The sequence below is a fragment of the Saccopteryx leptura genome, chromosome 4 (genome assembly GCF_036850995.1).
Source record: "Saccopteryx leptura isolate mSacLep1 chromosome 4, mSacLep1_pri_phased_curated, whole genome shotgun sequence".
In the NCBI taxonomy this organism is placed as follows: domain Eukaryota; kingdom Metazoa; phylum Chordata; class Mammalia; order Chiroptera; family Emballonuridae; genus Saccopteryx; species Saccopteryx leptura.
Genome location: NC_089506.1, coordinates 220,202,234 through 220,229,095, shown reverse-complemented (window position 1 = coordinate 220,229,095; position 26,862 = coordinate 220,202,234). Strand labels below are relative to the sequence as shown.

Below are 26,862 nucleotides of genomic sequence, written 5' to 3'. Positions count from 1 at the left end.
AGAAAGGATGCTGAAGAGTGCATAGCATGCCGGTTAGGGTGAAGCAGAGGTTTAACATGGCTGCTCTCTCTCCAGAGCCCTCCACCTGCTCGTTCTTAAGAGCTTCTTGTTGTGACTTGTCTGCAAAGGTCTGCGCAGACCTCAGCCCGCTGACATGGTCCTTGGCTCTTCAAAGTGGATCTCATTCAGCCTACTTCTGATTTTGTTTCCCGTGCCCTTTTTTTTTTTTTTTTTTCTGAAGCTGGAAACGGGGAGAGACAGTCAGACAGACTCCCGCATGCGCCCGACCGGGATCCACCCGGCTCGCCCACAAGGGGCGACGCTCTGCCCACCATGGGGCGACGCTCTGCCCATCCTGGGCGTCGCCAATATTGCGACCAGAGCCACTCCAGCGCCTGGGGCAGAGGCCAAGGAGCCATCCCCAGCGCCCGGGCCATCTTTGCTCCAATGGAGCCTTGGCTGCGGGAGGGGAAGAGAGAGACAGAGAGGAAGGAGGGGGGGTTGGGAGGTGGAGAAGCAAATGGGCGCTTCTCCTATGTGCCCTGGCCGGGAATCGAACCCGGGTCCCCCGCACGCCAGGCCGACGCTCTACCGCTGAGCCAACCGGCCAGGGCCGTTTCCCGTGCCCTTGACCAGGCACCAACACTACTGTGTTGGTAGCAGTCACGCATAGTTTCATCTTTCTCCGCCTGTCTGGTAAGGAAGGCGCCGCCTCCAGGTGCAGGTGCTGGAGCCGGATCTGTGGGTTTGCAGCCACAGCGGCACCGTGGATGTCAACTTGTCATGGGAAATTTCGCCTGCGCTTCCATAGCGTGGATGCAATTCCAGCAGCATTTGATCTTTGATCGCCCCCAGCCTCCTTGATGATGATACGCCCAGCAAAACCATGGTCCAGATTCCAGAAGTACACAGATGAGACACTGCCTCCAAGATACAAGTCTCCGTACTGATCAAGGGCATGGTGGCTTCCACCTCCAGCTTTTACCGTGGAGAGAAAACTGGGCCCCATCTTCAAGAGGAAGGTCATGCTTGGTACTCCACCATAGCTTGCAGAGGTCCTTAAAAGGTAATCCTTTCCCACCGCCTTGTCTTTGGCAATATTCAGTGCCCAGTCAGCAGGATAGGAGATCACACAGACTGGGACCAGGTCCAGAAGGGCGCTGAGAAGTTTCTGGGTTTGCTGCGGAGGCAGACGTCTCATTAGGTCCAGGGCGCAGTCCAGCTGCCGATGACTCGCGGTGGCGGTGCCAGCGTCTTTGGCTCTCCTCCCAGCAGCGGAGACCGGCGCTTCCGCTTTTCCCTGTGCAGGGCGTAAACAAGCAGGTCAGCGCCGCCTCCTTGCAAGCCGTGGTCCACTGATAAAAACTATTTTCGTGAAATGCACTGCCAGCGACCACGGTTAATAATGCAGAGGTTTCAAGTGGGCGTTGTAAGTCGGCATCCGTGGGCTGCATTGTGCACTCACCACCCAGATCCACTTTCCCTCGGTCTTTTCTGATACTCTCGTCCACTCACTCCCTGAGGAGATCTAAACACCTGTAACAGGCAACACCAGGGGCACCATTGCTCCCCTGCCACCCGCTTCTCTTAAACTCAGCTGTTTCTTGACTGACTGACCCCTTCCCTCCCCAGGACTGTGGGTGAGGAACTGTTCACTGTCCTCCCCGGGTCACACTGATGGGCAGTCAGACACTGGTCCAAATACACTCACTGGTGCTCTTAGATGAATGCATGTAACTCGGGAAATGTTACCTCAAAATTTTCTAAAACATGGCACGGATATCACATACTGCAGGACAACATGGACTGTTGAGATGAGAAAGTCAAAGGTGATGTGTGTTTTCTGTTAGCCCATGCCTAGGGATGGTATGGGAGGTGGCACCCCCTGAGCAGCTATCGTGGTGGTGGAGGGCCGGTGGCAGGGACAGGGCAGTGAGGAGACATTCACAGAGGCAGAGGGGACATAAGAAGCTCATGGGCCACGTCACCAGACAGGAGCACTGTGTCCAGGCTAGGCCTCAGGGTTCCTAGGCCCCCTAGTCCCCTTCCCTCAAACCCCAGGCTCGAGCCATTGCCTAGCAAGACATGACTGTGATTTACTTCACTCTGGTTTAGTCTCTTGGGAAGCATTTCTGGGGGAAGGGGGAGGGGTGGCTATCCCACGATGGGGCTGGACACTTTTGCCAAATGGACCAGGTCAGTCCTATGTTCCATAGCAATGACCTCCTGGTCTAGTGGCCTTGGCTCTAGCTTAGCCACTCCCTGGGGTTGGGGGGCAGGCCATGTGGCTTCTTTCACTGACCACATCTCTAACTTCACAAAAGATGTGCTGACGAAGGAAACTGAAAAGGGGGAAGAGACACCTGATTCTAAGAGAAAGGATGTTGAAGCCCTGCAAGCGAACTTAAGATCAGAGAACAAGAGACCTAAGACTCTTTGTAGGACTTAGAATAGAAGCATAAACCATCAGAGCTTCAAATAAGGCAGCAAACTGCTCCTTATCGACATCAACTACAACTGAAAGCCATGGAAACCAGATTCCGAAGCCATAGAAACAGATCATGCTAAAGGATCAGTTGTTGAAGAGGCAGTCAGCGCTCGTAACGACCCCTGCGTCACCTTTATTGGCTTAGGATATCAATCAGCATGCTTCAGCTAGCAAAGGAGCTGGCATAGACTTTTGCTGACCTGATTTCATCAAAACAAAGTAAAAACAGGTTGACGAAATTCTAAGATGTGAGGCTGAAGTTAGCCACTGGAAGCATTTTTGGACTTCCACCGGATGAGAAGCAAACAGTTTTGACCACAATGAAATCTGTAAATGGCAAAATACCACTGAGGAACTTCAACAGAATCGAAATAAGGAAATTGATGACCATCAGCTTGAAGCTGCAGTGCTGCAGAATGTTCAACAGAAACTGGCAGAAGTAAATCGTAGGCTCCAAGAAAAAAAAAAAAGAAGCGATTATGCAAAAAGGCTTGGATAACTAGAAAACCTGTTACAACAGGGTGGTTTGGGAATCTGATCAACCGATGGCTCAAATTCACCATATGTAAGAAAAACAAAACTACTCAAGTTCTGCATGTTGAGAAAGAAGAGTCTATCAAGAAGATCAAAGAACTTGAGGGTAGAATTAAAATATATCAATAAAAAAGGCTTCTGCAAAAAGTGAGATTTTTTAAACTAGTTTTTTATTGAATTTATTGGGTGGCATTGGTTTATGAAACGACAGGTTTCAGGTGTGCAAATCTGCAACGTCTCGTCTCTAATATTACGTTTGGTGTTCACCACCTCAAGTCAAGTTTTTCTCCACCACCTTCCCCTCTCTAATCCTCCTATCCCCCTTCCCTCCTGCAGCCCCAACACTGCTGTCTTGTGTTCACAACTTTTTCTTTGCTTCATCCCTTCACCGTCCTCACCCAGCCCCCCAGCCCCCACCCCTCTGACTGCTGTCAGTCTGCTCAGTCTCTATGAGTCTGTTTCTAGTTTGTTTCTTAGTTTATTTTGTTCATTAGATTCCGCTTATAAGTGAAATCATATGGTACTTGTCTTTCAAGAGAGATGTTTTAAGGAGAAAACTAGACCAGAGAAGTAAAAGAACATTTTTATTGAAAAACTTAAAATTCAGGTCTCTGGGAGGAATTTAATAAGGATGCTCAAGCCTTAAGGAAAAATAAAAAAGTTTCAACAAACCGCAGAGGGAAAAGTCCATGAAAAAAAGAGTCATCTTGAAAACTAACAAGGGAGAGAACAAGAGCCCAGCTGCCCCTAGGAGAAGCCCTAACCGCTGGACTATCACTAGATGTAGTGAAAGGCAATCTGGAGGAAGAATAAAACATCGTCAGAAGACAACTGGAGCCTACTTGCGGTGGCACAGTGGGGAGAACGTTGACCTGGAACACTGAGGGCTCCAGCTTGAAACCTGGCACGTGCCCGGTCAAGGCACATGCAACAAGCAAGCAACGAACAACTAAAGTGAATCACCTACGAGTTGATACTTCTCACTACCCCCCCCCCCCCGCCCCAGCGTAAAATCAAGAAATAAAATCTTGGCCCTGGCCGGTTGGCTCAGCGGTAGAGCGTCGGCCTGGCGTGTGGAGGACCCGGGTTCGATTCCCGGCCAGGGCACACAGGAGAAGCGCCCATCTGCTTCTCCACCCCCCCCTCCTTCCTCTCTGTCTCTCTCTTCCCCTCCCGCAGCCAAGGCTCCATTGGAGCAAAGATGGCCCGGGCGCTGGGGATGGCTCCTTGGCCTCTGCCCCAGGCGCTAGAGTGGCTCTGGTCGCGGCAGAGCGACGCCCTGGAGGGGCAGAGTATCGCCCCCTGGTGGGCAGAGCTTCGCCCCTGGTGGGCGTGCCGGGTGGATCCTGGTCGGGCGCATGCGGGAGTCTGTCTGACTGTCTCTCCCGTTTCCAGCTTCAGAAAAATACAAAAAAAAAAAAAAAAAAAGGAAATAAAATCTTTTTTAAAAAATAAAAGAATTGAAGATCAAAAGCAGAGTAAGCAGCATCTACTTCAGTCTTTACAAGAGCAGAAACCGGAAGTGGATAATCTCCAATACCAGCAGGAGCCAATGACTATTAAGCGCATTCAGCTCTTTTTCTGTGAAAGATGAGGAATTTGCGAAATACGATAGAACAAATCAAAACCCAGTTGCCTGAAAAGAAGAAAAAAAAACCCCAACACACTGAAGCAGAACATTTTGATAGTTTTAAAGTAACAAAAGTTTGGAGTCTTAATATAGAAAATGGAAGTGAGAAGCATGGTTTATTTCAGGCCACAACTGGGAGACTGCTTTTCCCCACACACGGAGTATCAGATCAGTATCTTCAGGGTCAGGGCCTCTCTCACGGCAGCGGCTGAATGGCGGAAGGACATCAGGCTGCAGTCAGGTTTGAAGGAACTCCGTCCCTGCGCCACGGGGCTGCCCGGTGTTTTTCCCGTCTGGACGGCTGCCCTGCTGCGCCGTTTTTCTGTACAGATCCCTCCTGGATGTTTTTTGTTTCTAGGCATGTAAAGTGACAGGTTGTTGTGTTTTTTTTTGTCTGTTCCCATCCAGTCACATGCGGTGAGAACTTCAGGTTGTTTGGTCCCGCCGGTGACAATCCACTTCCTTCGGGGGAGGGACGTAAATCTCCCAGTGTTGGAGTCCATATCCAGTGAGATTATTTGGTCTATAGCTGGGGTGAGGGCCTCAAGCACCTTGATCATAGGATAAGTCCCTTGTTCTGCTGGTAAGCACCAGGACTACGTAAAGCCCAAGCACACTGGTTAGGGGGCATTGCCCTGGGAAAGAAGTTAGAGGTCAACTGTCCCTCCCACATGGTTTTTTCCCCCCATCAGTGCCTGGGCCATGTGCTGCCAGGGCACATGGTGCCAGGGATGAGCACCTCGAAATCCTTAGGGGTCAAGAGAGCACATGTCAGCAGCAAGGGAAGCAACAGCACAGGACACGGGCAAGGTCACTCACTCCCTTTGCCTGAACAGCAGTGATTCAGGAGGCGACCACAGAGATCTTCTGAAATCTACCTGGGGTTGTGGCCTTCTCTTTTTTTTTTTCTTCTGTATTTTTCTGAAGCCAGAAACGGGGAGAGACAGTCAGACAGACTCCCGCATGCGCCCAACCGGGATCCACCCGGCACGCCCACCAGGGGGCGACGCTCTGCCCCTCCGGGGCGGTCACTCTGTTGCGACCAGAGCCATTCTAGCGCCTGGGGCAGAGGCCAAGGAGCCATCCCCAGCACCTGCCCGGGCCATCTTTGCTCCAATGGAGCCTCGCTGCGGGAGGGGAAGAGAGAGACAGAGAGGAAGGAGAGGGGGAGGGGTGGAGAAGCAGATGGGCGCTTCTCCTGTGTGCCCTGGCCGGGAATCGAACCCGGGACTTCTGCACGCCAGGCCGACGCTCTCTACCACTGAGCCAACCGGCCAGGGCTGGCCTTCTCTTTTATTTTCCACAAACAACAGAAGGGGTCATCCCCAGGACTCTGCTGGAAATGCGCCTCCCCAGACGGTGTCTGTAGGGTGGCCCAACAGCCCGTGATGGTCATCAGGCTAGACACAGTGACCAGACCAAAGTGCTACCCTGTTTCCCTGAAAATAAGACCGTGTCTTACATTAATTTTTGCTCCTAAAGAGGCGCTAGGTCTGATTTTTCAGGGGATGTCTTATTTTTCCATGAACAAGAATTCACATTTATTGTTGGACAAAAAAATCAACATTGATTTTTATACCGTAGTCATGTCATCACAAACATCAGCCTAACCAACCAAACTCTGAATTCCATCAAGAATTTTTTGTGACTTTGTTTTCATGTACAACAATGTATCCTGTTTCCTCGAAAATAAGACAGTGTCTTATATTAATTTTTGCTCCTAAAGACACGCCAGGTCTTATTTTCAGGGGATGTCTTATTTTGGGGGAAACAGGGTAGCCCCACACCCACTAAGCGGAACTCAAGCACCCGTCAATTAAGATGTTGCATGGTTGGCCCTGGCCGGTTGGCTCAGCGGTAGAGCGTCGGCCTGGTGTGCGGGGGACCCGGGTTCGATTCCCGGCCAGGGCACATAGGAGAAGCGCCCATTTGCTTCTCCACCCCCCCTCCTTCCTCTCTGTCTCTTCCCCTCCCGCGGCCAAGTCTCCATTGGAGCAAAGATGGCCCGGGCGCTGGGGATGGCTCCTTGACCTCTGCCCCAGGCGCTAGAGTGGCTCTGGTCGCAGCAGAGTGACGCCCCGGAGGGGCAGAGCATCGCCCCCTGGTGGGCAGAGCGTTGCCCCTGGTGGGCGTGCCGGGTGGATCCCGGTCGGGCGCATGCGGGAGTCTGTCTGACTGTCTCTCCCTGTTTCCAGCTTCAGAAGAAAAAAAAAAAAAGATGTTGCATGGTCACTGCCCTCAGGTAGGAGCTCGGGAGACCACCTGTCAGACACCGGTCACACCCAATGGCACCTCACTTTGGGATAAACTAGAAATAAACAGCTGTTCTTGCCTTGTTGGTAAGAATGAGAAACTGGGGCAGGAATTAATGGCAATACCCATTTGAGATCATAGAGCATGAGCTCAAAGCCCAGGCCGGATGGCAATTGGCAGTTACATCTCAGAGAATAACTACCACTTTATGAAACTAGGTACTCATCAAAAGAGCAGTCAGTTAAAGCTGACCAGGTGTCCTCAGCTGAGGTTAAGCCATTCTGTTTGTGGTGCTACCTCCTCTTCTGTTTCCACTGGTGAGAGAGGAATTCCTACCCTAGACTTATATGGGGATGGCTGAACACAGGACACTGGACAGAGAGGGGACTAACACAGTTTACTAGTCATGTATACTCCCGGCCCAGAGGAGGACACCACACACCAAGCAGGGCCATGTGGGGGTTGCACTTGGGAACAGAGTGAACCAGCAGGAGTGACAGGGGGCAAACTTTGTAGTGAGAAGACAATGGGGTGAGCCGTGGTTCCCTGAGGAAGGTGTATTGGGCTTGATGGACTAATTCTGTGAACCGATAGGGAACTGCAGCCTGGTACTTGGGAATCAACAGGTGCTGCGGGTGGTCCCTGTGAGAAGAATAGTTGTTCAGTTAGGAGACCTATCTCTGAAAGGAGTGAGAGTAGGGAGCTTCCTGTTAGGCCATTCGAGGCACCGTTGATTTTGCCAGATGTCATGACAGTTCTTAATAGTGAACATTTCAGGCTTTATACCACAGGAAGTTATTTAAAAAATTTCTTCCTAAAACTAATAATTGAATTTAACAATGTCACAAGATATAGAATAAATATATAAGTCACTTGAATTTTTATATACTGGCAGTGAACATATAACCCCCCCACCTACAATTGCAATCACTGATAAAAACAAAATTTTAGTGTAAATCTAACAAAATATGTCCAGACGTGTTTGCTGAAAACTATACAACACCAATAATAATAATAATAATAAATCAAAGATCTAAATAAATGGAGAGGTATACTATGTTAATGGATTGGAAAATTCAACATAGTAAAGATGTCGATTCTCCCCAAATTGATATAGGGATTTAGCGCAATTCTTATAAAAAACCAGTAAGATATTCTTGTAGAGATACACAATGTTATTCCAAAATTTATATGGAAAGACAAAGGAATTAAAACAGCTAGAAAATTTTGGAAAAGAATAATAAGGTGGCAGCAATCAGTCCACCCGATTTCAAAACTTACAGAGCAACAGAAATCAAACTGTATAGTATTTGCAGAGGGATAGACACACAGATGAGTAGAACAGAACAAAGAACCCAGACATAATCCTAACCAATAGGCACACCTCATTGTTGACAAAGGTGCAAAAGCAATTCAATGGAGGAAAGGTAAACTTTCCGACATGGTATAGTTACTTAAAGCTTGTGAGGAAGTCAAAGGCTTGGAAAATGGGACCACCAGAGAAGGAAAATAATGATTTGACTGAGGTACTAGTAGGTGCTGGTGGGGGGTGAGTTTAGTGTGAGCTCAGCTCAGGTTGAAAGCTGCCAGCTCCCGATGACCTGTTTCTTCCATCTTTCTGAATTCAGCTGTTTCTAACTGCCCAGCTCCACAGGCTCAATGATTTTCCCATCAGCTCCCACACTCCAAACTCAGGTCACCCCTAAGTGAGCATACAGTGCTGAAGACTCTGTTAGCTTTGCCATTAGCATCTTTCTCAGGCTGTATGAGGTAACAAGATGGCTCTCAGTAGCTCCAAAGATACAGCCTCCCAGGTTTAAGTGCGGCAGAAAAGAAAGCTCTTCCAGGCCCTGGCTGGTGGCTCAGTGGCTAGAGCATCGGCCTGGCATACGGATGTCCCGGTTTCAATTCCCTGTCAGGGCACACAGAAGTGACCATCTGTTTTCCCCTCCTCCCTCTCCCCATTTTCTCCCTCTTCCCCTCCCACAGCCATTGGCTCAATTGTTTCAATTGTGACCCCAGGTGCTGAGGATAGCTTTGTTGGCGTGCATCAGCCTCAGGCACTAAAAATAGCTCGATACTTGACTATTGGTCCCAGATGGGGTTGCCAGGTGGATCCCAATGAAGCTCATGTGGGAGTCTGCCTCACTTCCCCTCTTCTCACCTAAGAAAATAATAAAATTAAATTTAAAAAAAGGAAGAAAACTCTTCCAGTCACATCAACTCCTATTTAACTCCTGGGATTCATGTCTATTGGATCAATCTAGTCACCAGCAACACCACCACCACTCACACACACACACCCTAAAATGCAGCTAGGGTAATTTTGTGTGTGATTGGCCAGGTCTTGGTATCAGATAGGGAACTTTACCTGATCCATGTAGGCTGAAAGGGGAGTGTAGTTCTCCATAATAAACTCCAGCTGTTGTTATAGAAGAAAGAAGTACAAGACAGCTGAAGCAACAAATAAATCTCCATCCACTCTAACCTCTTGGGAAGAAATTTCACAGTTAATGCACAGATTTTGCTCCCAATATTAATGTTCACAGCAGTTTTAAACCCCAGTTTCTCTTTTCTTGACTTTGCCAGAGAATGCAGATTAATTGTTAGTGACTTTTCTCTGGCTAGGACATTGTTCACAACTACTCAATCGTCTCCTATTTGGAAGCATCATACAACCGTAGATCACAAAGCTTGCCATTTCCAGTCTACTCCTGTGTCATCAAGTTCCAACCCCTTGGCCAGGAGCTTATATGCTAGGAGCTAGCCCTGCCTGCGGGAAGCCTTTGGGGGTGGCCCTCCGTGAAACCCTGACCCAAGTCCTCGGAATCACCATCTTTTTTTCTGAATTGAGGGCTCAACAAAGAATATTCTTTTTTCACCAAACACTGCAAGTGTATCAGAGTATCTGCCACCTTCTTCCAATCCGCCTCATCCTCACCATTCACATCGATGATAACCACAACTTATTCTACTTGCTGTGGACAGTGATTACATCCGTGGAGTGGGTGCACTGCCGAACTAGGAGACTGTATTTGTTCAATGGTTTACATTACCGTCTTCACAGAGGATCATTCAAAGAAGGTGGCACGCGTCACCTCATCACCCCTCCCCTTGGCAGAACTTCCTAGCTTCAGCTTGCCGTTGTTTCTACTTTGGGTGTTAATGAAGTCTTGTCCTTCCATTGAATACTTTGCAGCACTTGATATCTGACATTGTCCCAGACATGGGTACTGGGTTTCTGTTGTTGTTTATTTGGCGTGTGTGTGTGTGTGTGTGAGTGTCTGGGTGTGCAATCCAAGGTTCTTAAAGTTTGAGTTTATCTGCCCCCTGATCCTGACAGATAATAAAATGCAAAATGCAAACACACTTCTTTAAAAAACACTTTGTAATAAATCCAGTACAAAGTATAAGTAATGAACATCTTGAATATGCAAAATAACAAAACAAACACATGTGAATCCCCCTCCCCCAATTTGAGAAATTATTGGGGTGTCTGTGTATTTCTTCCCCATTCCCTTTCTTTGTCCTCCAATTGTCCTACCCTCCTCACTTGCTAATGGTCACAAATACCCTGATTCATTGCCCCTCCATTCCTTTACTTTCCTGTATAGTACTCTTTTTTTTATCATATAGGCATTCTCTAAACAAGATTAATTTTGCTTGATTTGAACTTTATATAAATGTTATTTTTCCTTCATTTGGTGATTATTATGTTTTTGAAATTCAGCCATTGATGCTTGTAACTGGCCGCTCTAGTTCACTCATTTTTTTTTTTATTTTTTATTTTTTTGTATTTTTCTGAAGCTGGAAACGGGGAGGCAGTCAGACAGACTCCCGCATGTGCCCTACCAGGATCCACCCGGCATGCCCACCAGGGGGCGATGCTCTGCCCATCCCGGGCGTCGCTCTGTCGCGACCAGAGCCACTCTAGTGCCTGGGGCAGAGGCCAAGGAGCCATCCCCAGCGCCCGGGCCATCTTTGCTCCAATGGAGCCTCGGCTGCGGGAGGGGAAGAGAGAGACAGAGAGGAAGGAGAGGGGGAGGGATGGAGAAGCAGATGGGCGCTTCTTTTGTGTGCCTTGGTCGGGAATCGAACCCAGGACTTCCGCACACCAGGCCAACGCTCTACCACTGAGCCAACCGGCCAGGGCAGTTCACTCATTTTGATTGCTGCATAATTTTCTATTGTATCAGTTTTCCACCCATTCCTTCCTTTATGACACATCAAAGGCCATTATGTGTTCAGAGTACAGCTCCTATCAATACATATAGCGCAGAAGGAAATCAATACATATTTGTTCAATTGTGGAATGATACTGAGCCCCGAATGACTGTCACAATGACACTTTTTTCCTCCTGCTGGATTCTCTGCCCTTCGCCCCAACGCTAGGTTCCTGCCCTGCGTTAATTACAGTCATAAACTATTGTGACCAGCCTAAAGAAACCCAATGGCCTCCCAACGCCCCGAAGACTACAATTCCCAGAAAGCATAGCGATACCATCTTGTGTCCATTTCCGTTTACTTCCCTCCCCCGCCTCCGCAAACTTCCGGGCTGTGTGGGCGGGACCAAAAGGAGTTGTGCAATGAACATCTCCGCAGGCTGAGAGGCCGGGCCGCGGCCCAATGGGCGTCTGTCAGAGGCTCCCATCGGCGCGAAGGTTGCTGGGACAGCGGTCGTGGGCGGCCTCTCCGAGCCGCGCCAGCTGAGCCGGGCGGAGTCCAGCCCCCTCTTCTGCTTTTCTAGGGCGGGTCGCTTGTTCCCCCCGGCGGCTGCGGACCCAGCTTCCATGTCCCGGGTGGCCGCAGCTCCCCGGAACCTCCCACGCCCATGGCCACTAGCCTGAGGAAGCCCCCTTTCAACTCCTGTTCTTCCTCGACCGAAACGGACGACGAGGGCGTGCGCGGCACCTGTGAAGATGCGTCCATGTGCAAGAGGTGTGTGTGCCTGCGGGGCGCGGGGTCGAGGTCCCCCCGGGGCCGCGTCGGGGGCCCACGCGTGCGTGCCAGCAGGCGCCCGCCCACCAGCTCCCGCGGCCCGCGCCGCCCACCTGCGGCTTGCACGGAGCTGGGGTTCGTTTCCATCCCTCAGACTTGGATCTCCCTTCTGCGGTGTGCCAGGCACGGCGCCAGCCCGGGGCGCGGGGCCTGCAGGCCCGGAGGACGGCGCTGCGCGGGGCGCGCGTGGTCTGGGCCTCTCTGGGGTCTTGCTGGAAAGACAGACGTGCAGCACGTGACTGGCTACACTCTTGATGGGTTCGGGTAGGCGCAGAGTTGCCGACTCTCCTTCTTTTATAGGTTGCATTCCATTGGAGAAGGGGATGTGTCCCGATCCCCATGGTGCACCTTGAAGCTCATGCCAATCAAGGGAGGCGGGTGGTGGAAGTGAGGTGTCGGTGACCACATCGGATATGGGTGTGCAGAGCCGGTACTTGGCAGAGCCCTTGCCTGTCTACGACAAGAGTCCACGCTAGGAGGGTGAAGTGGGTGGGATGCGTTGTGAGCACAGGTGCCTGTCACGCACCCGAAATCATAGAATGGAAAGCGGCAGACTTGAGTGTACTCCGTTCGTTCATTCAACAAAAATGACGGAGGGCTTGCTTTGTGCCAGGACCTTCCTTTGCGCGGCGCGGTAGGGCTTCGGTGATTGGGAACACCTGATGAGCAAGGCTGGCACGGCGCCTGTCGTGTACGGGCGAGTTGGAAAAGAGACAGTAGGCACTTAATTCCCGGTGAAATTTATCATCCCAGTTTTGGGCTGGGCGCTGAGAGATACAGCGTTCCATTTAGAGTTTGTCATTTAGGCAGCGATGTTCAAATTGAGAACAAAAGGCTAAAATAAAAATTTTAAGAATTGTGTAGGACGGTGTTCAGGCAGAGCAGGGAAAGAGTGCAGGCGGGGCCAGGGAGGGATTGTCCGGTGGGGAGGACGGAAGTTGGGGATTTAAGGCTGGCACGTGTTGAAGGTTCTCGGAGACGACAGGCACACTGGTGCGGACCCTGGGCTCCATGGCCAGAACGCCGTGCTGACCTGGGCTCTGCCCTTGAGCAGCTCGTGTGGGAACATGGGCAAGTTCCTAAACCATTCTGCGGTCTCAGGTGTCCGTCTGGTGGGGAAGATAGAACAATATCTGCTTGGTATGTGATGGTAAAGGTTGCATCCTGTTGACCGTTAGTAAAGCACTCGGAGTGGTGTCTGCATGCAGCATGTGTTAGCGGTGGTGGATGGAATAAATAAACACAAGCAGAGGTATTGAAGGGTGGAGGCAGTCCCTGGGGAGATTTGTGAACTCGAGTGACTGTCATTCAGCTGCGTTTCTTCTGCAGCGTTCCGTTGCTCTTGACAACGTCTGTAGCACTGTGGAATCAGAAATAACTTTCCTCCTACGGACTGATGTTTGTAAAGAGACTGCAGTGCCATCTAAATTATGAGAGAGACACAAAATACTTTCCTGTAGCACGTTAGAATTAGGTTTACCTAATATTTATTGATCATATCAGTTTACTTACTGTTTATTGGAAATGTTTTTTTTTGCATGCCTGCTTATTTAAAAAAAAATAAATGAGCTTTAAAATGGTTCAGACACAAAGAAAAGTACAGAGACCTAGTGGAACTAGAGCCTGGCTTTCCTCGACTCTCACTTGGATAGTTTTTGATTATTCCAGCTCTTCTCTGCCTCCGTTTCCAGGGCCCTCTGTGTCATGGCCCTCTGGACACGGTAGGGGCTTTGGTTTGGACCCGCAGAGGGTTTAAGGCGGTCGTGTGCAGCCCGAACTATGCAGCGGCATCGCCTGCGGGGCGTTCTAACAGACAGGTGCTGGGGACCTGTGACGCCTGACCCACTGAACCAGAAGCTTCTGGGCTGGTTCCCAGGCTCTGAAGACCAGACGTGTTGGCCACGTGGATGCGTTTCCTCGATGGTTCTCTGCGCTCTTCTCTTCAGCCCGCGGAGTCCCTTATATGCGCTGTGCCCTCAGCGTAGTTCCCCGAGGACCTCCGTGGTCTCCCTTCAGACACTTCCTCTGGGCTGTCGGCTCCCAGCTGAGCTTAGAGTTCTCAGCCAGTCGCTGAGCAGTTCTCTTGGCCGAGGCTTTATCCCCCCTCGCCCTCCTCCAAACCCTGGCTGAGCCAGACTCTTCTCTTTCACCCGAATACTGGTGGCAGGAATCGCGCAGCAGGGAGGCCTGGCACTGCCCTGAGTTCATGGCAGCCAACCTCACATGCCCTTCACAGAGAGTGACCATTCTCGTATGACTCTCTGGTCAGCGCCTTTTCCTCCTCTCCGGAATACTTAACTCAGACATTTTCCACTTTCCTCAAGCTTCCCTCTCACCCCTCGCTCCCCTTATTCTCAGGGTAACGTCAGTGAGGTTGTGGGTGTGGCCAAACAGAGAAAATGGCAGTTGTTGGCTGGGAATTCGCTAACTTCAGCCAAGAAACTTAACGACCCCGTCCTGTAACAGTTGTCCCGGTCCTTCCAGCAGGGACCAGTGGAAACGCACCTGTGGTCAAACAGGTTGGGTCAGTTACTCATCGTAGTGAGGGAGCACGGGGTCAGGGGGGACCCACGGGGCCTGTCAGGGACAGGGCGCTAGAACTCACAGGAGCCGGGCTGGGGTTGGATGCCTCTGGGGAGGCTTCCGGGAAGTGGAGGTTTGCTCTGGCCTGGGTGCCGGCAGGAGGAGGGGCGGTCCTGTCATCGGGTACTCTGGTCAGTCTTTGTTGGAAGGAGGTGTGGTCACGTGAGACCAACACAAACTCAGGAAGGAGCCACAGTCCCTCATGTCAGCAGGTAGACAGGTGTCCTATACCTTGTGGGTGGCGTGAAGACCTTGCTTCTGTCCTCTGAGACGAAACTGCGGAGCAGTGTTGCTTTGTTTCACGTGGTCACAGTTGCTGCGACCTTGTGTTGATATTCTGAGAGGTGCCGTCCACCAGGAGAGCAGCGTGGCTGTCCAAGGGCCGGGCGAGCCTGTGGGGTCCGTCACCGTCCACCAGGAGAGCGGCGTGGCTGTCCGAGGGCCGGGCGAGCCTGTGGGGTCCGTCACCGTCCACCAGGAGAGCGGCGTGGCTGTCCGAGGGCCGGGCGAGCCTGTGGGGTCCGTCACCGTCCGCCAGGAGAGCGGCGTGGCTGTCCGAGGGCCGGGCGAGCCTGTGGGGTCCGTCACCGTCCGCCAGGAGAGCGGCGTGGCTCTCTGAGGGCCGGGCGAGCCTGTGGGTTCCGTCACCGTCCACCAGGAGAGCAGCGTGGCTCTCCGAGGGCCGGGCGAGCCTGTGGGTTCCGTCACCGTCCACCAGGAGAGCAGCGTGGCTCTCTGAGGGCCGGGCGAGCCTGTGGGGTCCATCACCGTCCACCAGGAGAGCAGCGTGGCTCTCCGAGGGCCGGGCGAGCCTGTGGGGTCCGGCACCGTCCGCCAGGAGAGCAGCGTGGCTCTCCGAGGGCCGGGCGAGCCTGTGGGGTCCGGCGCCGTCCACCAGGAGAGCAGCGTGGCTGTCCGAGGGCCGGGCGAGCCTGTGGGGTCCGGCTCCTCCTCTGTTTCCAGAGTGGGGCAGGTGCGTCTTCAGCAGACAGGGAGGTGTTTGCAGAAGGAAAATGCGGGAGTGGAATGGCGGAGCGAGTGAAGTGCAGGGGTGGACCAGGGCACTGGACCCTGGCTGGGCCTGGGTGGAGGACAGGGTTGTGGGGGGGATGGATACTGAAACAGGGAGGTCCTGAGGGCTGTTAGTGGAGAGCTGACCCCGCTGGTTCCGGTGAGGACGGTCCCCAGCAGGCACGCGCAGCTGTTCCGGTTCCCCTCCCCGGCTGCAGCCCTTGCTCGGTCTCCTGGCCCACCTGGTCTATTGCACGTGTCCTCGTGCGCCGGGTTACCCCCAGCGCCTGGTCTGGCCCCTCCCTCATCCCGGTGCGAATGCTGTGACGAGGGTGACATTTCAGAACCATACATCTTATCCTGTCACTTGTTACTTAGAACCTTTTGGTTGACCGTCAGACACCAGGTGGAAGTGGGCACAGCTTTGCTCGCCAGGCTACACCTGTCACCATCCGGCTGGGCCACCCTGGAGGTTCACGCCCACGGCGCCCCGGAGCGTCTCCATCCAGGCGTCTCAGAAGGATCTCAGATTCATTGTTTCCAAAACTGCTCAAGATCGTCTTCCCACGGTCTCCGTGCCACCCCTCCCGCAGCCCAGTGACTGGTGCCGTTTCGTTAGGCTTGCGGGGGACATGGGTAGGGTGGCCCGGAAGCCAACCTGCCACTGACCCCCACCCCCCATGCCATCGGTCACCCAGACTGGACTTGTATCTGCTGGCCGGGCCTGGAGTCGGCTTCCTTCTCTTCACCTCGTTTCTGCCACCTCCGTCCGAGCGCGGGCAGTCTGTGGTCTGAGATGGGGCACCGGTCCGCCCGCTGAGCCCCCCCATTCACCCAGCCGCCCCCAAAGTCCACGTCTCACACTGAAGGGACAGTTTATAAAAGGCACGCTTGACCACGCCACTCCCTGGTGTCACGGCCTCTTGTTGCTGTTAGGAGACCAGGTTCCTTATTCCTTACGGGGCCTGCGTGGCCCTGCTTCCTCTGACCTGCTCCAGCCTCCCGCCGCCCCACGCCTCCCCTCCCTGCCCTCCCCCTCCCCTCTCCCCCCCCCACGCCCCCCCTTCCCACCAGCCTTTCTGCTCTTCAGGTGTGTCCTGTCGCCCCTCCCCCACCCTGCCCTCCCCCTCCCCTCTCCCACCCCCCCACCCCTCCCCTGCCTTCCCCCTCCCCTCTCCCCCCCCACACCCCCCCTTCCCACCAGCCTTTCTGCTCTTCAGGTGTGTCCTGTCGCCCCTCCCCCACCCTGCCCTCCCCCCCTGCCCTCCCCCTCCCCTCTCCCCCCCCACGCCCCCCCCTTCCCACCAGCCTTTCTGCTCTTCAGGTGTGTCCTGTCGCCCCTCCCTCAGGGCCCCCAGCGTGCTGCTCCTCTGCCCAGAATGCTTTCTCCCACCCTCCTTTGCCTGATTAGCTCCAGGTCTCTCAGAATGATACATTCATTCAGCATTATTTTATTTATTTATTTTTATTTATTACTTTTTTACTCAGTGAGAGGAGGGAGGCAGAGACACAGACTCCCACATGCACCCTGACCAGGATCCACCAAGCAATCCAATGCTCTGCCCATCTGGGGCCTTGCTCTGTTGCTCAGTAACTGAGCTCTTCTTAGCACCTGACGAGGAGGCCATGGAGCCATCCTCAACACCTGGGGCCAGCTCACTCCAATCGAGCCATGGCTGCGGGAGGAGAAGAGAGAGAGAGAAGGGAGAGAGGGAAGGGTGGAGAAGCAGATGGTCGCTTTTCCTGTGTGCCCTGACCAGGAATCAAACCCAGGACATCCACATGCCAGGCCAATGCTCTACCACTGAGCCAAGCAGCCAGGGCCAGCGTAATATCTATACATGCATATGCATTACACACACACACATAAACATTATATATATATAAAATACACATGTACAGAGTTAGAAATGGAGGTTTATAGTTGTGAGTGACATTCTTCTGAGTGAATAAAGCTAGTGTAGTAATCAGAGCCTGCATGTCTTTGTTCATATGAATAACTGTAGATCTACTTTTGCTCACCTCTGTATGTTCACACATGCATATGTACACACACATACATATACATACACATAATATACAATATATTATGTGTGTGGGTGTATGTATATATTACACACATACACTTACGCATACATATATACACACATATAGATACACACACATGCGGTCACACACACACACACACACACCACTTGAGCAATGCCGTATTGGGGGCAGAGCTCTAAATCCGAGCAGGTTAGGTGGTGAGGACAACAGTAGAATTCAGTCCCCCACAAGGCCCCCACTTGCTCTCAGCCTTGGTCTGCACAGCAGGGCTTTCCTGGGGTTGTCCCCGGGGACATAGGTGTTCCTGTGAGTGGGTGTGATTCAGAGCACAGTGGACCCGCTGGCCGTGGTGCTCAGAGGAGGGAGAGCCGGGGACATAGGTGTTCCTGTGAGTGGGTGTGATTCAGAGCACAGTGGACCCGCTGGCCGTGATGCTCAGAGGCTGGGAGAGTCGGGGGGGGGCCTCCCCATTCCGGGTCCTCCCCATTCCAAGTCCCCGATGAAGAGGTGCTGGTGGGGGGCGTCTCCCACCTCCCCCCTGTAGCAGCAGAGGCCCGCGTCGGCAGGACACAGTGAGTGTGTCTGGAGTGGGCAGCTGGTTGGCCCCGATCAGTGTTTCCAGGGGCGGAACGTGAGATGTTTCAGGCGGTGCCCAGATGAATGGTCTCAGTGTTCGTAGTTAGGGGTGTATTCCAGTGTATGTTATAAGAAAAGAAAACGGTAGAGAGTGGATCAGACCTGAGCACGTACTCAAGACGTTGAGTTGATTTAAAGATGGGTTACACTGAGCGGGTGTCGCGTGAATGCCGTGAGACGTTTGAAAGTGTTTGGGGTTGAAGGAAGACAGAAAACCTTCGAGGCCCTTCCAGATCTGAGGTTTTGAGTCTTTGAATCTGGGTTTAAACATGAAATCGGGATCTGCAGATAGAGTGGGTGTTCTCTGGGCTTTGGGGACAGAGGATGTGGTGGAAGGGGACAGCAGAGCTGGGTGCGCAGTGTCGCGGCCGAGCGGGGCATCTGCACACAAGGGGACGTTCCCTCCAGCAGCCTGGGAACTCCTGCCTGGGGTCCCGCAGCCTGCTTTGTGGACCCGATGCTGTCACTCGGGCTCACTGTTCATGTGGGGAGATCTGAGTGGCCAGTCTGGGTAATTTTCGTAGGATGAAAGCAGATTGTCCGGGCGTGTGCGCACACACTTATTCCCGCGGCCCCGGGGCCCGCAGCACCCGGGCAGTGCACCGGGCCCAGGTTCCTCCTCACGCATGTGCCAGGCCAGGGTCTGTGAAAACGCTTGTGGCTGCCTGCTTGGAGAAATACTGCTCTGTTTCTTTTTTTTTTTTTTCAGAAACAGAGAGAGAGTCAGAGAGCAGGATAGATAGGGACAGACAGACAGGAACGGAGAGAGATGAGAAGCATCAATCATCAATTTTTCATTGCGACACGTTAGTTGTTCATTGATTGCTTTCTCATATGTGTCTTGACAGTGGGGCCTTCAGCAGACCGAGTAACCCCTTGCTTGAGCCAGCGACCTTGGGTCCAAGCTGGTGAGCTTTGCTCAAACCAGATGAGCCTGCGCTCAAGCTGGCGACCTTGGGGTCTCGAACCTGGGTCCTCCACATCCCAGTCCAATGCTCTATCCACTGTGCCACCGCCCGGTCAGGCCCACTGTTTCTGCTTTTGTTTTTATTCCCTGGATTATCAGTAAGACTGAGCTTTTTGTGTGTTTATTGGTCAGTAGTTCCTTCTTTTGTGAATTACTTATTTTTGCCCTTTGTCTATTTTTTGATTCTGGGATACTAGTTTTTTTTTTTAAATTAACATATAGGAGTGCCTCATGCTGTAGGGGTCTTGGACTTTGTGACAGGCTACGGAAGTTTCTCTGGCTCCACCTGTGCCTTTGTTTGGCCTCCTGTTTCTCGTCGTGAGGGCGCTGCTGTCCTTGGTCACGTCTGTGACCCACATACTCTTGCATTTTAACTGCCGGGAAAGCCGATGGGACGTGTTCTCGATGCACCCTGCAGTCACCGTCAGGCCGTGTTAGAGGAGTCATTTCTGACGCAAGCAGACGCCGCTGCTCTTCCCGGCGGCACGGCGGGGCCGCAGTGACCACAGCCCTGGCTGCTGGGGTCCACACGCCATTCAAGGACCCCTGGGAAGGGAAGCACAAATCCTGGTGGCTGTTTGAAAACCGCCCACAGATCCCTTCCGATGAAATCAAGAAAGAGCCAGCGTCAGGGCTTCCAGAGTGAGGAGCAGGGGCTTGGGGGGACAGCCCGGGAGGGGAGGGTGGAGAGCCGCCCCTCAGGAACGCCCCGTGGGCAGGGCACAGGGCACCAGGGTCTGGCTGTGCGGAAAGGCGCAGATGGCCTGAAAGTGAAGACGTAATCAACCCATTCCACTCGTGGCTTCCTCTTCACGTCTGTGTCAGACAGCCAGGAGGGCAGGCTTCCCAAGGAGAAGGCTTTTCAGTAACAACAACGTTAAAATTCCTAAGTGAGAAGAAACACGTGAAGTCAACTAATTGTCAGTGTTTTTTCAGTCTTACCACTGAGGCTGTCTTAGACATAATGAGATATGGCATCTGGTCAGTGCAGAAAACCTCAAAAACATTAATTGAAACACACGCACACCAGGAGTCTCAGCGAAGGTCGTTGTTGATATTTGGGTGTCGTTCCCCAGTACCTCCCTCTGTACTCAGACACACACACATTTTGGCCCACACGCTGCCTGTGTTTCTGGTCTTCCCTTTCACTCTCAACAGTGTATTCTGCACGTCTTTCTGTGCCCAAGTCTTCAAGTTTACAGATTAAGTGGCTGGTTCGTTAGGTGTGGACACGCTGGCGTTGGTTCAGACAAGCTCCAGTCCATGGTCTGCAAACTCTGAAACGGGATGCCCGTCTCCCGCCAGAGCCCCCGGGAGCAGTGCCCACAGGAGGGTGTCTCCCTCTCTCCCGGCCCTGTGTTGTGAGTGTTCTGATCTTCTCACTCCGATGGGCAAATCAGTGAGAGCCTTTTCTTTTGGAGGCGTGGCGGGCGCTGGCTGTCATCTAGGTTTGAGAACTTGGAAGAGACACGTGTTAGAAACACGGGGAAGGGAGGTCATAGGAGCTGGTGATTAGACGTGCTGTCTGTCCACTGCGCCTGCCTCCCTCCCTCCCGCCCGCCGTGGCCGGGGTTCTGTTGTGGTCCACTCCCGGCTCCTCCCGGCTCGGTGTGACCTGAGCCCACCTTTCTCTCCGGCCTCCTCCCCAGAGTGTCCTGTTTCCTTCCTGGTTTCCGGTCCCCTGTCTCCTCCCCGAGTGTCCTGTTTCCTTCCTGTCTTCCGGTCCCCTGCCTCCTCCTGCCTCCTCCCCAGAGTGTCCTGTTTCCTTCCTCTTTCTGGTCCCCTGCCTCCTCCCCAGAGTGTCCTGTTTCCTTCATGTCTTCCGGTCCCCTGTCTCCTCCCCGAGCGTCCTGTTTCCTTCCTGTTTCTGGTCCCCTGTCTCCTCCCCGAGCGTCCTGTTTCCTTCCTGTTTCCGGTCCCCTGCCTCCTCCCCGAGTGTCCTGTTTCCTTCCTGTCTTCCGGTCCCCTCCCTCCTCCCCGAGTGTCCTGTTTCCTTCCTGTTTCCGGTCCCCTGCCTCCTCCCCGAGTGTCCTGTTTCCTTCCTGTCTTCCGGTCCCCTCCCTCCTCCCCGAATGTCCTGTTTCCTTCCTGTTTCCGGTCCCCTGCCTCCTCCCCAGAGTGTCCTGTTTCCTTCCTGTCTTCCGGTCCCCTGTCTCCTCCCCGAGTGTCCTGTTTCCTTCCTGTTTCTGGTCCCCTGCCTCCTCCCCGAGTGTCCTGTTTCCTTCCTGTTTCCGGTCCCCTGTGTCCTCCCCAGGGTGTCCTGTTTCCTTCCTGTTTCTGGTCCCCTGCCTCCTCCCCGAGTGTCCTGTTTCCTTCCTGGTTTCCGGTCCCCTGTCTCCTCCCCGAGTGTCCTGTTTCCTTCCTGTTTCTGGTCCCCTGCCTCCTCCCCGAGTGTCCTGTTTCCTTCCTGTTTCCGGTCCCCTGTGTCCTCCCCAGGGTGTCCTGTTTCCTTCCTGTTTCTGGTCCCCTGCCTCCTCCCCGAGTGTCCTGTTTCCTTCCTGGTTTCCGGTCCCCTGTGTCCTCCCCAGGGTGTCCTGTTTCCTTCCTGTTTCTGGTCCCCTGTCTCCTCCCCGAGTGTCCTGTTTCCTTCCTGTTTCCGGTCCCCTGCCTCCTCCCCAGAGTGTCCTGTTTCCTTCCTGTCTTCCGGTCCCCTGTCTCCTCCCCGAGTGTCCTGTTTCCTTCCTGTTTCTGGTCCCCTGTCTCCTCCCCGAGTGTCCTGTTTCCTTCCTGTCTTCCGGTCCCCTCCCTCCTCCCCGAATGTCCTGTTTCCTTCCTGTTTCCGGTCCCCTGCCTCCTCCCCAGGGTGTCCTGTTTCCTTCCTGTCTTCCGGTCCCCTGTCTCCTCCCCGAGTGTCCTGTTTCCTTCCTGTTTCCGGTCCCCTGCCTCCTCCCCAGAGTGTCCTGTTTCCTTCCTGTCTTCCGGTCCCCTGTCTCCTCCCCGAGTGTCCTGTTTCCTTCCTGTTTCTGGTCCCCTGTCTCCTCCCCGAGTGTCCTGTTTCCTTCCTGTCTTCCGGTCCCCTCCCTCCTCCCCGAATGTCCTGTTTCCTTCCTGTTTCCAGTCCCCTGTCTCCTCCCCGAGTGTCCTGTTTCCTTCCTGTTTCTGGTCCCCTGCCTCCTCCCCGAGTGTCCTGTTTCCTTCCTGGTTTCCGGTCCCCTGTGTCCTCCCCAGGGTGTCCTGTTTCCTTCCTGTTTCTGGTCCCCTGCCTCCTCCCCGAGTGTCCTGTTTCCTTCCTGTTTCCAGTCCCCTGTCTCCTCCCCGAGTGTCCTGTTTCCTTCCTGTTTCTGGTCCCCTGTCTCCTCCCCGAGTGTCCTGTTTCCTTCCTGGTTTCCGGTCCCCTGCCTCCTCTCCGAGTGTCCTGTTTCCTTCCTGTTTCCGGTCCCCTGCCTCCTCCCCAGGGTGTCCTGTTTCCTTCCTGTTTCTGGTCCCCTGCCTCCTCTCCGCTACCAGGGACCCCGCGTGCGTCTGTGCGTCTGTCCGTCCACACGCCTCGCGTTTGTGGGCGGTCCCTCCCGGCTGCAGCGCCGTGTGCACGCCCCCACTCTCTGGGCTCCACTCCCCCGTCAGAGGGGTCTGCCCTGTCCCTTCTCTCAGTCGGGTCCCTTTACTCTCCATTTCATTCGTGGGTCATAACCTCGCGTTCATCTTGGGCTCTGGCCCTTCTCTGCCTTTTCACCGCCGTCTCCCCAGCGCCTGGCACTGAGCGGAGACTCCGTAACTGCTGCCTGGCTGCCTCAGAGCTGGGAGATCGACTGCTAGCACAGAGTTGAGAGGAACGGAGGTTGTCCCTGGCTGTCCGCCAGGGCGGTCATAGCCCCCCAAGGAGCGCTTGGAGGGAGGCCAGCCAGTGAGCTTTCCAGCAGTTGCTTCGCAGTGGAGTCGGTGCTGTCTCTGGGGGGCTAGTCCAGCTGTGGCTGGACACTGGTGGAAGCGTTCTTGCCCTGGTGTGGGGGTTGACGAGGTCATTTCCAAGGTCCCTTCCAACCCACCAACTTCTCATCCCAAGGCTGCCCTTCTTCCTTCAGCGCAGCATGGTGTTGGCCACTAGAGGGCGCTAGACGAATGCTGTGAAATCTGTTCATCCAACCCGGTGAGAAAACTTACTTCCTCCAACACAGACCTGAAACGAAAACTTCACAGAAATCTGATCCCTCACTATGTACAGTGCACCCCGGTATTTTCTGTTTTACTCTATTCTACTTCATTTCCTTTTAACTTCACTATTTTTTTCTATTTTCTAAATCTTCAAAAAAGACTGAATTTCTTGGGGTGACATTGATTAGTAGAATTGTCCAGGTTTCAGGTGTGCAGCTCTGCAGCCCAGAATCTGTATATTGTACTGCGTGTGCACCCAGGTCAGGCCGCCCTCCGTCCTTGCTCCCTCCTCACCCTCTTCTGTTCTCCCACACCCCTTCCCTCTGGTAATCCCCACGTGTCGTCTGTGTCTGTGAGGTTTGTTTTCTTTGCTTCATCCCTTCTCCTGTCTCACCCGGCCCCAAGCCCTGCCCTCTCTGGCAGCTGTCAGTCTGTTCTGACTCTTTGAGTCTCTTTCTATTTTGATTTTTAGTTTATTCTTTTCATTAGATTTCACATATAAGTGAAATCAGACGGTACTTGTCTTTCGCTGTCTGGTTTATTTCACTTAAGCATAATGCTCTCCAGGTCCATCCGTGCTGTTGCGAAGGTTAAGATTTCCTTTTTTACGGCCGAGTGGTTATTCCATGGTGTTACCGGGGCACAGCTGTTGTATCCACTCGTCCACTGAGGGGCGCTTGGGCTGCTTCCATATCCTGGCTGTTGTCAATAATGCTGCAGAGAACACAGGGGTACATGTAGTCTTTCAAATGAGTGATTCAGGTTTCTTTGGATACATTCCCAGAAGAAGAATTGCTGGGACATAAGGCAGTTCCATTTTTAATTTCTTGAGGAAACTCCACACTGCTTCCCACAGTGGCTGCACCAGTCCGCATTCCCACCAACCGTGCACGAGGGTCCCTTTTCTCCACATCCTCGCCAGTCCTTGATGTTTGTTGATTTATCGATGATCGCCATTCTGACAGGTGTGAGGTGACATCTCATCGTGGTTTTAATTTGCATTTCTCTAATGAATAGTGACGTTGAACATCTTTTCGTATGTCCGTTGGCCGTCTGTATGTCTTCCTTGTAGAAGTGTCTGTGCAGGTACTTTGCCCATTTTTTTTTTTTTTTGTATTTTTTTTTTTCTGAAGCTGGAAACGGGGAGAGACAGTCAGACAGACTCCTGCATGTGCCCGACCGGGATCCACCCGGCACGCCCACCAGGAGGCAACGCTCTGCCCACCAGGGGGTGATGCTCTGCCCCTCTGGGGCGTCGCTCTGCTGCGACCAGAGCCACTCTAGTGCCTGGGGCAGAGGCCAAGGAGCCATCCCCAGCGCCCGGGCCATCTTTGCTCCAATGGAGCCTTGGCTGCGGGAGGGGAAGAGAGAGACAGAGAGGAAGGAGGGGAGGGTGGAGAAGCAAATGGGCGCTTCTCCTGTGTGCCCTGGCCGGGAATCGAACCCGGGTCCCCCGCACGCCAGGCTGACGCTCTACCGCTGAGCCAACCGGCCGGGGCCACTTTGCCCATTTTTTAATTGGATTGTGTTTTTGGTGTTGAGTTGTATGAGTCTTTTATAAATTTTGCATATTTAACCCCTCATCAAATGTATAATTAGTGAATTTGTTCTCTCATCTTTTCATTTGTTGATGGTTTCCTTTGCTCTGCAAACCATTTTTTGAATAGACTATGTTTATTGTATATTCTTTGTCAAATATTAATCGACCATGAAGGCGTGGGTTTATTCCTGGGTTCTCTGTTCTGGTCCATTGATCTCTGTGTCTGTTTTCACAACAACACCATGCAGCTTTGACCACTGTGGCTTGTAGCGTAGTTTGCTCTCCGGTAGTGTGATTCCTCCAGCTCTGTTCTCGTTTCTCAACATTGCTGTTATCATTCAGGTGTTTTGTGGTTCCATACAGGTTTTTGGAATATTTGTTCTAGTTCTGTGAAATACATCGTTGGTGTCTTGATGGGAATTGAATCCCTACATTGCTTTGGGTCCCGTGGACATTGTTTCCAGAACCGGCACCCAATGCAGTCAGAGCTGCGGTGAACCTGGTCAGGAGATACAGAGAAAAGAGGTGGTCTCTGCTCTATGAGCTCAGGACCTGTCTGGGGGCACCTCGCACACACACATACACACGCACACACACACTCACTCGCACACACATACACTCACACATTCACACACACACGCGCACAAACACGCACACTCATGCACACACACATACACGCACACACACACTCACTCGCACACACATACACTCACACATTCACACACACTTACACATGCGCACAAACGCGCACACTCACACATTCTCGCACATTCACACACTCGCGTGTGCACATGTGCACACATTCACACACACGCGCACACACTTGCAACTCACATTCACACACACATTCTCACATTCACACACACGTGCACACTCACACACACTCGCACATTCATACACACTCACGTGTGCACACTTGCACACACTCACACACACACAGAGCCTGCCTGGAAGACCCCTCCCCCCAACAGTGTCAGGTCACCACTCAGGCAGCGTGGGAATGAGTGCCTTGTAAGGTATGAGGGTACTTTCTGCCAAAAGCAGCAGGAGCGTGGCCCCAGGTGGCTCGTGGTGAAGACATTTGTTCTCGCACGAACGTCCTCAGAGAGGCCGCGCAGGCTGCAGGCCCACGGTGCGTGTCCTGGCCTTGGCGATCCAGGCTCCTTCTGGACGGGGCAGTGGTCTTCGGGCCAGTTCTGCCCACGGCTGCCGGGAGACTTCCAGGGTGATGCAGGCTTCCGCTTCCAGACTCGGCACACTGACACCGTCACTCCCTGTGGTGTAGACGGGCAGAGAGGGTTTAGGCCACCGTAGTGTTTCCCAGGTCGTAGAGGTCTGTTTATTCCCACCCCGCGCCCCCCCACCCCCACCACCTTAAGGGACATGAAGTGACGGAGTCAGGACAAAAACTTAGGTCGTCGTCAGTGACGCTCAGCAAATATTTCCGAATAACCTTTCCTCTTGGCAGAGAAGTCTTTGGTGGAGTCGATTTATCTGACAGCTTTGGCCGGTGAGCGGGCTGGGTGAATACATTATTGCGAGCCCCGTGCATGTGAAGGTGGAGTGAGGGTCCTGGCCGTATGGGGTTCCGAGGAAGGATGGGCGGTGTGAGGGAAGGCAGAGGTGGGAAGTGGCCACCATGGACACGTGCTGGGCGGGCTGTGGGCGGGGATGTAGAGACGGCCGGGGAGTGAGTGTGAGTGTGGAACGGGGCAGTGAGCGTGCATGCCGGGGAGTGAGTGTGAGTGTGGAACGGGGCAGTGAGCGTGCATGCCGGGGAGTGAGTGTGAGTGTGGAACGGGGCAGTGAGCGTGCATGCCGGGGAGTGAGTCTGAGTGTGGAACGGGGCAGTGAGCGTGCATGCCGGGGAGTGAGTCTGAGTGTGGAACGGGGCAGTGAGCGTGCATGCCGGGGAGTGAGTCTGAGTGTGGAACGGGGCAGTGAGCGTGCATGCCGGGGAGTGAGTCTGAGTGTGGAACGGGGCAGTGAGCGTGCATGCCGGGGAGTGAGTGTGAGTGTGGAACGGGGCAGTGAGCGTGCATGCCGGGGAGTGAGTGTGAGTGTGGGACGGGGCAGTGAGC

General features: G+C 53.3%; 1 protein-coding gene and 1 pseudogene across 1 annotated transcript in view; one reads left to right on the top strand and one right to left on the bottom strand.

The window, feature by feature from the left end:
- Positions 1 to 51: 51 nt before the first annotated feature.
- Positions 52 to 11,697, bottom strand: LOC136404360 (F-actin-capping protein subunit beta-like; annotated as a pseudogene).
- LCMT1 (leucine carboxyl methyltransferase 1) overlaps positions 11,581 to 26,862 on the top strand; it is a 56,864-nt gene continuing 41,582 nt past the window's right edge. Inside the window, exon 1 of the mRNA XM_066383380.1 lies at positions 11,581 to 11,843. Within this exon, the coding sequence (XP_066239477.1) occupies positions 11,737 to 11,843 (107 nt within the window). The 5' untranslated portion in view covers positions 11,581 to 11,736. The remainder of the gene's footprint in view (positions 11,844 to 26,862) is intronic.